Raw genomic sequence first — 16,199 nt, forward strand, 5'->3', positions numbered from 1 at the left:
AGCTTTTAAGGTCATAATCCCCACATCCTTACATTCTGGACTAGCCTCAAATGTCAGATGATTGCTGTGTCAAGTTTTGAATCCCTTTCAGAAGAGAGCATTGAGCTTTTAGTGTTGTTTCCAGTTTGCACCCTTTCCATACTAAACATACCACGAGGTATGTCAGAAAGACCGTGGCTCGCTCCGAAACCTCCTAATCGCCCCACCCATCTCCTGTCTTCTTCCTTCTAGTCACCGGACAGCTGAAGCTAACTTTTCTTTCTGTGACACAGGTCTCAGGTAACTGAGCCTGGTCTCAAATTCAATACGTAGCATACAGTAGCTTTAAGCTAATCCTCCTGCCTCAACATCCCATATGCTGGGATTACAGATGTTCACCACCACACCTGGCTCTTGAAGTTATCTTTTTGGAGCAATAATTCAGGGATAGTCATTTTCCTCACAGACTCCTTACTAGCACGGGACACTATGCTGAGTGGAGAGTTTTTACACATTTTCTAAAAAGCTTTTTTGTGTTAGTTTTGGTCCAATTTTTACGGAACACGTGTGAGAATAAGCAAATTACTTAACCTCTCCGAGGTTCCGTGCCTTTTTGTCAAAGTGAGCAGGCACGTAAGAGTTTACTAGAGTGTACCTTTAACTGTTTACTCTTTGAAGCAGTACATGCCCGTTTGGATGAAGGTTCCCAAATTATTAGTCATACCATCGAAATACCCTTTAAAAGGAAATTGCAGTAATACGTGCCTTCTTTATGCATAAAATAAAAATCTATTAACAACGGTACTTTTGTAGTAATGAACATAAGTGATATTTTTAGTTAGCTGCTGTGACTGTAAATGGTAACGAATATATCTGCTTTTTATTGGTGACACTCCCAAGTACTCCCAATACTGAGGTTTGTTGTCTACAACGTACTTAAAATAAATGCTGAAGTTCAGTTAGAGTTTAGTGAAGGTGAAGTTGTCATTTCCCTCTTTTCCTAGTTTACATTCCCCGCTCACCCCGACTTACTCCCACATTAAAAAAGTGCCTTGGCTGCAACTTATCACTATGCTTCCCACTTTTTAAGACGTTACCTTACTGATGCAGAGCCTTCCGAGTCAATTCAGTATTTCTCCTTAGAGACAAGAGATTGGGATGGCTTGGAAGACACAATTCTGTTGAGAAGGAAAAAGAAAAGCTGCCCTTAACATTTGGGAGTTTGGCTGAGGCTTAAGTCTGTCAGTAGGCTGAGCCTTAGCGCTTTCTCCTCCCTGAAACTTGCTAACACCGCAAAGACCTGCTTTAAAAGATCAAAAAACAAAAAAAACTTTGACCACAAATCACTAAACTAAAGCTCAGATAGTACGACAAACCTAACATCTTCGTACCGAAGTGCTCCAGTTTGTCCCGAACTGCCCTGGACGGCCCCGACGGCCTGCCTTTTATTTCTCTCTCTCCTCCTCTCTCAGCGAATAAAAAAACCCCTATTTTCCTTAAGGACAGGTGTGTCCCTAGCAGTCTCTGGGTAAAAGGACAGTGACCTTACACTGAAAAAATCTCCGCATCTCCAGGACGCCCGCCCACAGGGCTTCGTCCATTTTCTGTCGAATTAGGACAAATCCAGAACGAAGTAAGAAACACACCGTCATTATCGGACCAGCTAGCGTTCCCTGAAGCTAGCGCCGAGATTTCAAAGACAGAGTACCTGGAATTGAATCCTAGCTTTAGATTTTTTGCAGCCTTCATTATCGGACCGGCTAGCGCTCCCTGAGGCTAGCGCCGAGATTTCAAAAGACAGACTACCTGGAATTAAACCCTTGCTTTAGATTTTTTGCAGCCTTGGATACTCGGCCATGAGAATTACGTCCATAGAGTTGGGTGAAAGGAATAAAATTGTCATTAAACCAATATTAAAGCTTATTTTTCTTGCAAATAGCTAAATACTGCCATTTTACTTCTACAAGTATTAAACGGGACTATTTGATGATCAGATTTACACTTAAGTACTTTAAAATCAAATAACCGGCCAGTTCTTCGCAATTAAACGACGTGGTACATTTAGTTTAAACGTAAAACTTAAGGAACATTCAGCACAAGGTAAATTCTTTAAGGGAAAAACCTTTTGTGAGGTAAATCGATGCCCCACGGTCGGGTCGGGTCGGGTCGGGTCGATCCGCTGCTTCTCACTACAAGACTTGTGAAGGCTACCCTCGTCTGTCGGGCGCCACCGCCCGGCTGCCCCAGCTCTCAGGATTCCCTTCCCTCGCAGCGGGGAGCCAGAGGGTGGAGGCGAAAGCCGGTCCCCAGCGCGGCGGCAAGAAGCCAAAGAACCGCCTTCTTCTTACCACAGCGTGTGGCCGCCTACACGGACTTGCAGCCTTTTGCCGCCTAGCAACAGCTGGCGAGGAGGCAGGACCTACTAGAAGGCGGGGTTTGAATTCCTTAGGTTCCCGCGCGCGACTCGGTTGCTAAGCAACGCAACGCGACGCAACGCGCCACCTAGCGGCGCCGGCCTGAGCTTTTAGCGGGTTAAGCTGGCGTCACAGCAACATCTGGTGCCCGCTCGTGGTCAAGGGAATCAGGATCTAACCCGGCCACCGTAGTCTCTTTTTTATAGTGGGAGGGGCCAGAGGAGGGGTGACCCTGCTCTAGCCGCGGCTGCCAGCGACATGTTCAAGGTGAGAATATGGAGCCGGGTCACAGCTGTCATTGTCCCCTATCGGCCTCCAGGAGCCCTTTCCACGCTCCTCTAGCGCCTCTTTAAGAGCCAGACTCGGTTCCACCGGAGGGTTTGCCCACCTCCGGGCTGAGTCCTGGCTCGGCGGCAGTTCATTCAGCGCTTGGTGTAGCACCTGTGAGGCTGTGGCGTGAAACCCTAGATGGTTGGGATCGGCCTTTTGAGCTCTCTCGCGAATGAAACACTTTGAAAAGTTAAAACGCCTCCATAGTACCAACCTCCTCGGCTAATGCCCTTTTGGGGTCGTGGGTAGGATGAGGCCAGGTCTGGTCGCTGCAGGGTTTGTGGTTTTGGTTGCTTGGCAGGATCAGGTTTCAGAACCTGACCTGTGGGTGGGGGGAGGGTCAGCTTCGAAGGATGTCAGGGATGCTGGCTTGGGGATGTGTGTGTGTGTGTGTGTGTGTGTGTGTGTGTGTGTGTGTGTGTGTGTGTGTGTGTGTGTGCGTGCGTGTGTAGCTGGACCTCTACTGCCGAGTGAGCATTAGTATCAAGTCGACTCTTCTCCCCTCTTACAGTATTTTTGAACTGTCCTCCATAAGATGGACATTTACAGTGAAGACTTTCAAAAACCTGTATTTTAGCATAAAAATTATTCTTTCTTAAAAGTCAATTATATTTTGTCATAAAAAAAATCACAGGGCTGTGCATGCCTTTAATTTCAGGACTCAGGACGCAGAGGCAGGTGGATCTTCGTGAGTTCCTGGTTTTGGTTTTCATGGCGATTTTCAGGAAAACCCCTGTTTTACATAAAGAGTCTCTGTCTTAAAAAATAATCACAGGCAGCCAGAAATCAACAAAATTAAGTCTCCAAGAAACATAATATTCACAGAAGAATGCTAAGGGAATCTCAGAATTGTGCTACTCATTTCAAAGTTTCTTGCAGCTTTAGTGTTTGAGGCACAATAGTAAGGGATGAAAATGAGCCCATGGTTTGTGCCTTCCATTGCTGTGTATTGCCAGCTTCTAGCTATATGATAGTGAGCATGTCACTTAACTCCACTTAACTGCCTCCCCCCCACCACTGTTAAATTAGGGTAGTAAAATCTAATTGTTAAACACTGAGGAGAATTATGTCACTAAACACAGAAGGAGGATGAACACTGAACTCATTGATTTGTTGGCTCAGCAATGTTATCAGAGACCTGGATCTTCTGGGTTTACTATGGCATTGTTGGTTTTCCTTATGGTTTCAAGATGACTGCCAGTAACAATACTTACTCACTAGGGGAAGAAGAGATGATAAAACTCCCAAGTTTGTATTATGTTTTTTTTTCTTCAGGTCTGATTGGACCAGTATGGGTCATGTGCTTGTCCCTAGCCCCATAGCAGTTGCCATGGAATGCTGGTCTTTGGTTAGCTTAGGCTATACAGAATCGCCGCTTAAATATTGGGGGGAAGGAATGTTTCACGAACACAGTAGGGTTCCTTAGGAAGGAAGAGGTGTAATAGAAATTGGATCAGCATGTCAGGTATGTTCAGATAACTTTGTGTAAGTGTGCATTGACATTGGCTCTTTGAAAATCTTTCATGATCCTGATACATTTAATTTATTAATGCACATGAAAGATTAGCATTGGTCTATGACTCAGATAAAAAATGTGATTGTAAAACAGTGTTCTCAGCTGATTGGTACCACCTCCTTTGGGGAGGTTTTGGAAATTCCAGGGGTTGTTCTTTGTGTCTTGAGTTGTGTTGAACATTTGTTTTATTTTTTTATTTTATGTGTAGTAGTGTTTTGCCTGCATATATGTCTGTGTACTACATACTTGCCTGGTACCAATAGCGGCTAGAAGACGGAATATAATCCCCTTCTCTGGAGTTACAAATGTTTGTCAGATACCGTGTGGGTGCTGGGAATGGAACCTGGGTCCACTTCTGTCAACACTGGGCCCCTATCTGGTGCAGAGCCATGCAGGCCCTGTGTGTGATGTCTCTGTGCTTTCACACTGGGTGTCTATCATGCTTTATTTAGAAGGCCTTGTTTCACTGGGGTCTCTTCCTGTTGGCCCTTACAAATGTTCCTCCTCCTCTTCTAAGGGTTCTTTCTCTGAGCCCTGAGGGGAGGGACTTGATGGAGGGACATCCCATTTAGGACTGACTGTTCCAAGATCTGTCACTTTGTGCATATTGTCCAGTCGTAGGTCTCTGTATTTGTTCCCATCTGCTGCAGGGCAAAACTTCTTTGATGATGGTTGAGCTAGACACTGATCTATAAGTATAGCAAAATATCATTACGAGTCATTTTATTGCTACGTTCTTTAGCAGAACAGTAGTATTTGGATTTCTCCTAGGTCCATGGACCTCTCGAGTCTCAGGTTCTTGGGCACCTAGGCAGTGTCAGGTATGGCTTCTATCTCATGGTATGGGCCTTAGTTGTAATTCATTAGTGGTTAGTTACTCCTATAACTTTTGTGCCACTATTGTACTAGCTTGTCTTATAGGCAGGTCACCATTGTAGACCACAGGGTGTGTAGCTGGGTTGGTTTTCTCCTCTGGTAGTTTATGCAGTACCTTCCAGTATTATGTTATCTATAAAGTAAATATGTATTATATATGACTCAAGTAATGTGTGTCAGTGAATGACGAATTTTATTTGAGGATAGTAAAACTGATACCTGGTATTCATCCAATTTTACTGTGCAGGTGACTTATTAAAATCTAGATTGGAATGGGGTCCTCAGCTTTTCCTTTTATTTATTTATTTATTTATTTATTTATTTTTTGAGCATCTTCCTGTCATTGATGCTGCTGGTCATCACACTTTGAATGGTTAAGAATTTATTTAGTAAGATCTTTAGTGAATGTACCCTGGTTTTTTTTTGAGGTCAATGGATTTATTAATGAGTAGGATTTGGAAGAGGTACTAAGCGGGAATAAAAATGCTTTGCAGAAGTTCTGAGAGTTTCACTATCACAGATCTCTGCTTGCGGGGGAAAGAACAAATGATAGGACTGGTCTGGCTTTGGGAATTGCCAGCTTGGGAAGACTAGAACTGGAAGGAACAGGAGTTGATAGTATAGGTGTTGGTAGGGAAGTACAATATGTGCAGCTAATTGAGGGCATATTTAATATTTATACTTTGACCATTGTTTTCTTTTAAAAATTGTTTTCTTTTAAAAATTGTATTATTTATTTATGAGTTTATGTATGTACCCAAGGAGGTCAAAGAAGTGTTGGCTCCCTGAAGCTGGGGTTTCAGATACTTGCAAGCTGCCTGATGTGGATGCTGGGAATTGAACTTGGATCCTCTGTAAGAATAATATACACTTTTTTCCCCCATCATTTCAAAGCGTTTTCTTTATTTTTTTATACAACTTTATTTAAAAAAGAGAGATACATGTACAGATTTTTAAAAGCATTTTGGCATAATATTATATGATTATATTTTTGTCAATACTTAATTCTTTTAGAGGTTTGATAGCATGCATTGAAATCCTATGAGTTACCATAATAAACTACATGTAGAACAGAACGTAACATGGAAATAGAGTTTTCTTGGTGTGTATGGATTAAACATAATGATCTTTGGATACTAAAAACTGCCACAAGGCTATATTCCTAGCTTTTGAATTATTAATGATTTAAGGTCTAGGTGTATTACACTCTGAGAGGGTGCTATACACTTATTTTTTTTTTCCTAAGAATTTGAGCTTCATATGGTCTGTGAATTGTTTCTTGGGTATTCAGAGCTTTCTGGGGGCTATTATCCAATTATCAGTGACTGCATATTATGTCTGTTCTTTTGTGACTGGGTTACCTCACTCAGGATGATATTCTCTCTATATATACTCTTAATCACTTAGCCGTTGCTCCAGCTCTGTGACCATTGTTTTGAATTGGCTATTCATATTCAGGGCAGTAGGGAACATGAGTGGATTTTTTTTTCAAAAGATTTATTTATGTTTGTGAGTACAGTGTTGCTATTTTCAGACACACCGAAGAGGGCATCGGATCCCAATACAGATGGTTGTGAGCCACCATGTGGTTGCTGGGAATTGAACTCAGGACCACTGGAAGTGCTCTTAACCACTGAGCCACCTCTCCAGTCCCACATTAGTGGATCTTTTAAAAACATCACATTTGAAAAGTATGCCAGAATTTGGATTCTGTTTTTGAAAACAGTTTTTTTTTATACTGTAACAGGAAGTTTTAATATTGAATACATGCATTCCCAGTGTGTGATACTAGATTTTATTCATTTCACAGATTTTAATCACTGTGTGACTATGGCCTGGGCATAGTTAATGTTCTGTGGAATATAAGTACAGTGACTGAGTTTTTATCTACGAGTTCCCAAATCTAGCCAGCCATCATGGTTATTTACGATATACTTGGGGGGCCTTTCATATAGTTCAGTTTTACTTTAAAATTAATTTAAAAATTTTTTTACTTATATGAATGTCATGGTGTGTGTGCTGGTACCCTTGGAGGCCAGAAGAGGCCTCTGGATGCCTTAGAGCTGGATTTAGAGGTAGTTGTGAGCTGTTTGACATAGGTTCTGGGAACCAGCAACTGAATTTAGGCCTGTAGAAGAGCAGCAAGCACTGTTTATTGCTAAGTCATCTTTTCCGCCCCAAAGATTAATTTGTTAGGTAGAGTCTAGTGATCTCTAGGTTTTTAATACTTGTAGGTAACTGTCAAACTTTGACTTAAATCTTACATGCGGCTATTGGTACAGATGTAACAAGTGCATTATAATAGAATGGGTCTGAACCTAGATGGCATGTTTGAGTTATCTGAAGCTTAGTGGATGTCTCTATAACTGGTAGGAAGGACTCTAGACCAATGACATCAGAATCTCTAAAGAAAGAATCCAGGTCCAGTTTGTGGAACATTCACACAACTTTGATAACAACCATAGAACACCAGCAGTGGATATCAGACTCAATAAAGAACATGCTTGATCTGACTTTTGATGTTAGCCAGTCAAGGGTGAATAGGTTTTCTAAATGATAAAGGAAATGCTTGCACAGAGGCAGTAGAGGAGCTGGCACAGTGTTGCATAGCTTTTATCCCAGTGCTCAGGAGGCAGAAGCAGGTAGATCTCTGTGAGTTAGCGGCCAGCTTGGTCTGTATGGTGAGTTCCAGGTCAGCCAGGGCAGTGTACACATACCTTGCATCACAAAAAGTCAGTGGAGTATTCAATGTTAGGACCTTGAACAATTCCATATTACCACAGAGGAAACTAACATTCTCTTTATCTATAGTAATAATAAAAAAATAAATCTTAGAGAAGATGTATTTTAGAACTTTTGCTAAATTTCCCCCTAGTTTATATTAGTTCTGTTATAGTTTTTAATATTCCAAAAGCCTCTAAGTCAATATTAAGCTGTATTTTTATGGTACTACTATGTATTATAGTATACTTGTATGTTGAGTGAATTTTCTTTAAAACTCATTTGAACTAGTTACCTGTCTTCAGACTTCTATCGAGAAATCTTTAAGCTATGTAATATATTTTACACTTGACTTTAGTCAAGAGGCTCAGAACAATCTACTATGTTTTATTCAGAGCTCATACTAGAGCCCACTTAATTTTTTATTGGCTTTGCTTTTGCAAAGATAAGGAACCCTCTGTGGGTGCTAGAGAGATTCAGAAACTTTTGTTTATTGTTTTAATTTGGAAGCATACTCAGTGAATTATAATTCAGATATGTATATTTATATTGAACACTTTAATTAAACGTTATTTAAAAAACAGATAAATGTACAGATTTTAAAAGCATTTTTGCATAAAACTATATGAATATATTTTTTGTTAGTACTTGATTTTTTTTAAAGGTTGACAGTATGCATTGAAATCTTACTAGTTACAATGAGCATAAAGTATATATAAAACAAAATGTATCATAGAAATAGTCAAAGTTTTCCTGGTTTGTAAAGATTAAATATGATTTTTTAAATACCAAGGATTGCCACAAGGCTGCATTCTTAGCTCTTGAATTAGTAATGATTTAAGGTCTAGGTGTACCACACTCTGAAAGGGTGCTATACACTTCTTTTTTTCTAAGAAGGACTGAGGCTTCCACATTTTGGCCTTCATTTTGAGCTTCATATGGTCTGTGAGTTGTTTCTTGGGTATTCAGAGCTTTCTGGGGCTATTATCCAATTATCAGTGACTGTATATTATATCTGTCTTTTGTGACTGGGTTACCTCACTCAGGATGATATTCTCTAGTTCCATCCATTTACCTAGAAATTTCGTAAAGTCATTGTTTCTAATAGCTGAATAGTACTCCATTGTATAAATGTACCACGATTTCTATATCCATTCATCTACTGAAGGACATCTGGGTTCTCTCCAGTTTCTGGCTATTATAAATAAGGTTGCTATGAACATTGTGGTGCATGTGTCTTTGTTGTATATTGGAGTGTCTCTGGGGTATATGCCCAGAAGTGGAATAACTGGGTCTTCAGGTAGTACTATGTCCAATTTTCTGAGGAATCACCAGACTGATTTCCAGAGTGGTTGTACTAGCTTACAACCCCACCAACAGTGGTGGAGTGTTCCTCTTTCTCCGCATCCTCACCAGCATCTGCTGTCATCTGAGTTTTTGATCTTAGCCATTCTGACTGGTGTGAGATGGAATCTCAAGGTTGTTTTGATTTGCATTTCCCTGATGGCTAAGGATGTTGAGGACTTCCTTAGATGCTTCTCAGCCATTTGATATTCCTCAATTGAGAACTTTTTGTTTAGCTCTGTACCCATTTTTAATAGGATTGTTTGATTCTCTAGTGTCTAACTTATTGAGTTCTTTGTATATATTGGATATTAGACCTTTATCAGATGTTGGATTGGCAAAGATCCTTTCCCAGTCTGTTTGCTGCTTTTTTTTCCCCCTTGTCAGTGTCCTTAGCCTTACAGAAACTTTGCAATCTCATGAAGTCCCATTTATCGATTCTTGATCTTAGAAAATAAGCCATTGGTGTTCTGTTCAGGAAATTTTCCCCTGTGCCTATGTGTTCTAAGGTTTTTCCCAATTTCTCTTCTAATAGTTTCAGTGTACCTGGTTTTATGTGGAGATCTTTGATCCATTTGTACTTGAGCTTTGTACAAGGAGATAAGAAAGGGTCTATTTTCATTCTTCTGTATGCTGACTGCCAGTTGAACCAACACCATTTGTTGAAGATGCTGTCCTTTTTCCATTGAATATTTTCAACTCCTTTGTCAAAGATCAAGTGACCATACATGTGAGAGTTCATTTCTGGACCTTCTATTCTTTTCCATTAATCTACCTGCCTATCTCTGTACCAGTGCCATGCAGTTTTTAACACAATTGGTTTGTAATATATCTTGAGGTCAGGGATGGTGATTCCTGCAGAAGTTTTCTTGTTGAGACTAGATTTTGCTATTCTAGGATTTTTGTTATTCCAGATGAATTTGCAAATTGCATTTTCCAACTCTATGAAGAAATGACTTGGAATTTTGGTGGGGATTGCAATGAATCTGTAGATTGCTTTTGGTAAGATGGCCATTTTTACAATGTTGATCCTTCCAATCCATGAGCATGGGAGATCTTTCCATCTTCTGAGATCTTCTTCAATTTCTTTCTTTAGAGATTTGAAGTTCTTGTTATACAGATCTTTCACTTGCTTAGTTAGGGTCACACCAAGGTATTTCATATTGTTTGTGACTATTGTGAAGGTTATCTTTTCCCTAATTTCTTTCTCAGCCTGTTTATCTTTTGAGTAGAGGAAGGCTACTAATTTCTTTGAGTTAATTTTATAGCCAGCCACTTCGCTGAAGTTGTTTATCAGCTGTAGGAGTTCTCTGGAAGAATTTTTGTGGTCACTTAAATATACTATCATGTCATTGGCAAATAGTGTATTTTGACTTCTTTCTGATTTCTTTCTCTTTGACTTCTTTTGTTGTCTAATTGTGTTGGCCAGGACTTCCAGTACTTTATTGAACAGGTAGAAAGAGAGTAGACAGCCTTGTCTAGTCTCTGATTTTAGTGCGATTGCTTCAAGTTTCTCACCGTTTAGTTTGATGTTGGCTACTGGTTTGCTGTGTATTGTTTTTATTATGTTTAAGTATGGGCCTTGAATTCCTGATATTTCCAAGACTTTTAACATGAAGGGGTGTTGAATTTTGTCAAATGCTTTCTCAGCATCTAGTGAAATGATCATCTGGTTTTTTTCTTTGAGTTTGTTTATATGGTCTGTTCTGTTGATGGATTTCTGTATATTGAACCATCCCTGCATCCCAGGGATGAAGCCTACTTGATCATGGTGAATGATCGTTTTGATGTGTTCTTGGATTTGGTTTGCAAGAATTTTATTGAATATTTTTGCATTAGTTTTCATGAGGGAGATTCATCTGAAGTTCTCTTTCCTTATAGGGTCTTTGTGTGGTTTAGGAATGAGAGTAATTGTGGCTTCTAAGAATGAGTTGGGTAGTGTTTCCTCTGTCTCGATTTTGTGGAGTAGTTTGGAGAGTATTGATTGGTATTAGGTGGTCTATGAATGTCTGATAGAATTCTGCAATGAACCCATCTGGTCCTGTGCTTTTTTTAGTTTGGAGGCTTTTGATCGCTGCTTCTATTTCTTTAGCTGTTATGGGACTGTTTAGATGGTTTATTTGATCCTGACTTAAATTTGATATATGGTATCTGTCTAGAAATTAGTCTATTTCCTCCAGATTTTCCAGTTTTGCTGAGTATAGGTTTTTGTAGTAGGCTCTGATGGTTTCTTTAGTTATCTCAGTTTCAGTTGTTATGACTCCCCTTTCATTTCTGATTTTGTTAATTTGGACACTCTCTCTTTGCCTTCTAGTTAGTCTGGCTAAGGGTTTATCAATCTTGTTGATTTTCTCAAAGAACCAGCTCCTGGTTTTGTTGATTCTTTGTATGGTTCTTTTTGTTTCTACTTGGCTCCTTTCTGCTCTGAGTTTGATTATTTCTTGCCATCTATGCCTCTTGGGTGTATCTGCTTCTTTTTGTTCTAGAGTTTTCAGCTGTGCTGTGAAGCTGTTAGTGTATGCTCTCTCCATTTCTTTCTTCTTCTTCTTCTTCTTTTTTGGAGGCACTCAGTGCTATGAGTTTTCCTCTTAGTACTTTGCATCCCATAGGTTTGGGTATGTTGTGCTTTCATTTTCATTAAATTAGAAAATATCCTTAATTTCTTTATTTCTTGTTTGACCATGTTATTATATGTGTGGTGCAATATATGCTTTGAGCTTTAGTATTAGTAGGGTTTCTTTTATGAATTTGGGTACCCTTTTATTTGGAGCACAGATGTTCAGGATTGAGAATTCATCTTGATAGATTTTTCCGGTAATGAGTAAAAAGTGTCCTTCCTTATCTTTTTTTTTTTGATAACTTTTGGTTGAAAATCTATTTCATTCGATATTATAATGGCTCCTCCAGTTTGTTTCTTGGGGCTATTTGCTGTAAGGTTTTTTTTTTTCCCAGCCTTTTACTCTGAGCTAGTGTCTGTCTTTGTCTGAGATGAATTTCCTGTATGCAGCAAAATGCTGGATCCTGTTTATGTATCCAGTCTGATAGTCTATGTTTCTTTACTGTGGAATTGAGTCCATTTATTTTAACAGATATTAAGGAATTGTTTCCTGTTATTTTTTGTTGATAAAGGTAGAATTATGTATGTTTGTGTGTCTTTCTTCTTTTGGTTTTCTTGCATAATGATTTTCTTGCTTATCCTAGGGTGTAGTTTCCCTCCTTGTGTTGGGTTTTCAATCTATTATCCTTTGTAGGGCTGAATTTGTATTCAGCTATTATATAAATTTGGTTCTATCCTGGAATATCTTGGTCTCTCCATCTATGGTGATTGAGAGTTTTGATGGATATAGTAACCTGGACTGGCATTTGTGTTCTCTTAGAGTCTGTATGATGTCTGTCCAGGATCTGCTAGCTTTCATAGTCTCTATTGAGAAGTCTGGTGTAATTCTGATTGGTCTGCCTTTATATGTTACTTGTCCCTTTTCTCTTACTGCTTTTAGTGTTCTTTCTTTGTTTTGAAAATTTGGTGTTTTGACTATTATGTGTCAGGAAGAATTTCTATTTGGAGTTTTGTAGGCTTCTTTCATGCTCATGGTCATCTCATTCATAAGGGTAGAGAAGTTTTCTTCTACAATTTTGTTGAAGATATTTACTGTGCCTCTTAGTTGATACTCTTCTCCCTCTTCTATTCCTATTATCCTTAGATTTGGTCTTCTCATTGTGTCCTGGATCTCCTGGACATTTTGGGTTAGGAGCTTTTTGGTTTTTGCACCTTCTCTTACTCTTGTGTCTATGTTTTCTATGGTGTCTTCAGCCCCTGAGATTCTCTCTTCCATCTCTTGTAGTCTGTTGATGATGCTTGCATCTATGAAGGGTGGTCTCTTTTTATGTTTTCTTTATTGTTTCTATTTCCATTTTCAATTCCTTCACCTGTTTGGTTGTGTTTTCTTGTAGTTCTTTGAGTGGTTTTTTTTCCTGGTTCTCCTGGAATTGTTTAAGGGAGTTATTATGCGCTTCTCGAAGATCTCCATCATCATCATCATCAAATATGATTTCAAGTCTAAGTCTTTTTTTTTCTGGATTGTTTGGCAATCCACTACTTGCTGTGGTGGGAGAGCTGTGTTCTGATGTTGCCAGGTTGTCTTGGTTTCCATTGCTTAAATTCTTTTGATTTCCTCTTGCCATCTTGTTATCTCTGACTATAGGTGATCTTGTCACTGACTGGTGCCTGTGTCTCCTGTGGATCTGAGGGTCTGTGGGCTCAGGAAGGAAATTGCTTCTGGGTGTTGGGCTTTTTGTGGGCAAGCAGTGAGTTCTGATGGTAGTTACTCAGCTCTGTCTTTGTGGGCTCAGGTGTGGGAGTTCTTGTGAGGATGTTCTGGCAGTTCAGTCTTCTTCCCACAAGTCCTGTGTCCTACTGGTGGAGACCCTGCTCTTTCTCTAGGCCAAAAAGGACCCTTTTCTAGAGAGCACTATGCTCTCTGCCGTCTAAGAACTCCTGGTGTGACTTTCCTGGGCCTATGTGTTAGGCTCACTTCTGATCTAGGTGGAAAAGAGCATGTGCAGCTGATTTGTGAGAACAGCCTTTCCCGGGCAGATTCTGAGTCTTGATGACCCATATTGAACACTTTCAATGGAAATAGCAAAGGATCTCTTTCTCATATTCCACAAATGTCAGTCGTTGTGAAATAGCAGCTTGTATTCTGTGCTGGCTGAAATGAATTTCTTTTCACATTGGAGGGGTTGCTTCTTATATCATGTTATGACATAGATTAGATGAATAAGTAAGCCAAGAATAATACAAGGGCTCTATCAACTCTCTTAAACTGCATTGGTGACTGATGTCACCTAGAAAATACTGACTCTTAGCTCGTTTTAGGATCTGTCCAGAGCTCTCTTAAGGTTTCTGTATAAAGCCCAAATTTATTTATATTGTCTTTTTTTTCATGACACATGATCATTATATTTCACTACAAAGGAAGAAGATTCTCAGTTCCCCTCACACAGTCATGTCTCGAACCTTCTCAGCAGCGCAAATGAGGGCTGTAGTCCCGTTTTTCTGGCGCCCATTCACTTTTTGCTCCTTTGGTGATAAGGAGTCTGAGGAGGTCATCCTGACCGCCTGCTGCAGCCAGCATCACCAGGGTCATTCCAGTAGAATCCTCTTGATCCAAGTTGTATTCTTCATTTGAGTTCAGTGCAGCCTTCACAGCAAAATAATCTCCATTTTTCACAGCATCCCTCAACAAATTGCTTGGGATCCTATTTGCTCTGATAAAGGGCTTATCTTCTCCATCAAGATGCTTCTGAAAATCTTCTAATTTCATCCACTCCAACTGCAGGTCCATACCCAAACTCAAAATTGGTTGCCTGCCATCAGAATTTTCATCTGTTTGACATACAGTGTCTGAAACTTCCTGACGACCTCCTTCTGCAGCAATGTATGCCCAAGTGTCAGTCTCATCTCTAGTATTTCTCTTTTCCTTATGCAAATACGTGTCTTGGTTTTATCATCTGTAATTTTATAATCCTGTGATATTTCGTCTCTTTTTGAATTATTCTCAAGAACATCATTTTTCTCTTCCGTAGTTTTTTAAAAAATAAATCAAACGCATTTCTGATTTCCTTAAACGATTTTAATCCCTTTGGCTCTTTTCTGGCTTTTTCTTCTTTGTCCAAATCATACCTTTTCTGGTATTTTGGTTCATTTTTTTCTTTCTCCTCTTCTGCCGAGTCAGAGGACTTCAGGCCCTTCTCTTCCACACTCAGTCTGCAACTTTTCATGGTTTAAAGACAGTCTCTGAATATCTTTCCTGACTGCTTTAGCTTTGTTCTCAGCAACTTTCTTCCTAAACTCAAGAAGAACTTTACAGTCCTCCCGATGAACCTCAGGTTCCCAGGTATCATCATCAGGCCTATATCCTTTCCATCGAACTTTATGAAGATTCTTACCCCCCTCACACTTCATGTCCAGGATCCTCTTCACCTCAAAAACGTCCTCCCCATCCGCCTCGCTGTCCTCAACGAGTTCCTTTGGCGGCTGCGTCCTTCTCTTCGCCCGCTGCTCCAATTCCTTCGGCCTCGGGAGACCGGGCCAATGCTGTGGGGAACTGACATAGCTAGCGGCCACACTTTCCTCAGCCGCCGCCGCCATCACAGACGCTGTGCAAACCAACGCGGAAAACTCGTCTTTATTTCATTTTAAACAAAGATTTTCACAATAAATCTAAATTGTCATCAGCTAATTGAAATATGATTTTTATGTGAAAATATTTATAGTTTTCTTTAAAACAGAAAAAGCATACAAGTACTTGGGATGAGGTTGAAGGAAGTTCTCATTAGAGTTTGGAGTTCTGTATAGATGCTGTATTTGGGAGATGAAACCTAAGTTTAGAAAGGTTCTACATCAATAACATAGTGCTTCCTATTAAATAATAAATAATTTTAGTTATATAGGCTCATTTGAGAACAAGGCTCCAAGTAAAGGAATATTCCTCTACAACTTTTTTTTCTTATATTACCTTACCTTCTGACTGAGCAGATTTTATGACATTACTCAGAGAGGGTAGAGGAGGGAGGGAAGAAAGGGAGGGAGAGAGAAAAGCCTTTTTGGAGTTTTGGGCATTCAGCAATCAATTTCTACCTGAATGAGGAAGTTCAGAATACATTTGGAACCCAGTAAATTACATGTCACATGTGTTTCAAGTCTGTGAAACCAAGTGGGTGACTCAAAATCTGCCTGAATGAACAGCAATCACACTCTTTGGCAAGGGTGTTTTTTTCCTGTTTATTACATAGGTTTGTTACTTTTCTATGTATATTTGACAAAATTAGATAGCTATTTTTACAGCTAAAAATAAAACAATTCTAGATGAAATATATTTTTATGGCTTTATTGGCCTAATTTTGTAGTGACATTTGTACCCCCCAATAAAATTTTTTTGTGAGGAAAAGATATTAATAACTTTTCAAGCCTCATCTTTTGCTTATATTTAAGATTATAGTAGATATAGAAGAACTAG

General features: G+C 39.6%; 1 protein-coding gene across 1 annotated transcript in view; it reads left to right on the forward strand.

Annotated features, from left to right (window-relative positions):
• Positions 1-2,612: 2,612 nt before the first annotated feature.
• Positions 2,613-16,199, forward strand: part of APOO (apolipoprotein O) — a 64,596-nt gene continuing 51,009 nt past the window's right edge. Inside the window, exon 1 of the mRNA XM_080910934.1 lies at positions 2,613-2,660. Within this exon, the coding sequence (XP_080767060.1) occupies positions 2,652-2,660 (9 nt within the window). The 5' untranslated portion in view covers positions 2,613-2,651. The remainder of the gene's footprint in view (positions 2,661-16,199) is intronic.

This window comes from Micromys minutus (assembly GCF_963924665.1).
Source record: "Micromys minutus genome assembly, chromosome: X".
NCBI lineage: Eukaryota > Metazoa > Chordata > Mammalia > Rodentia > Muridae > Micromys > Micromys minutus.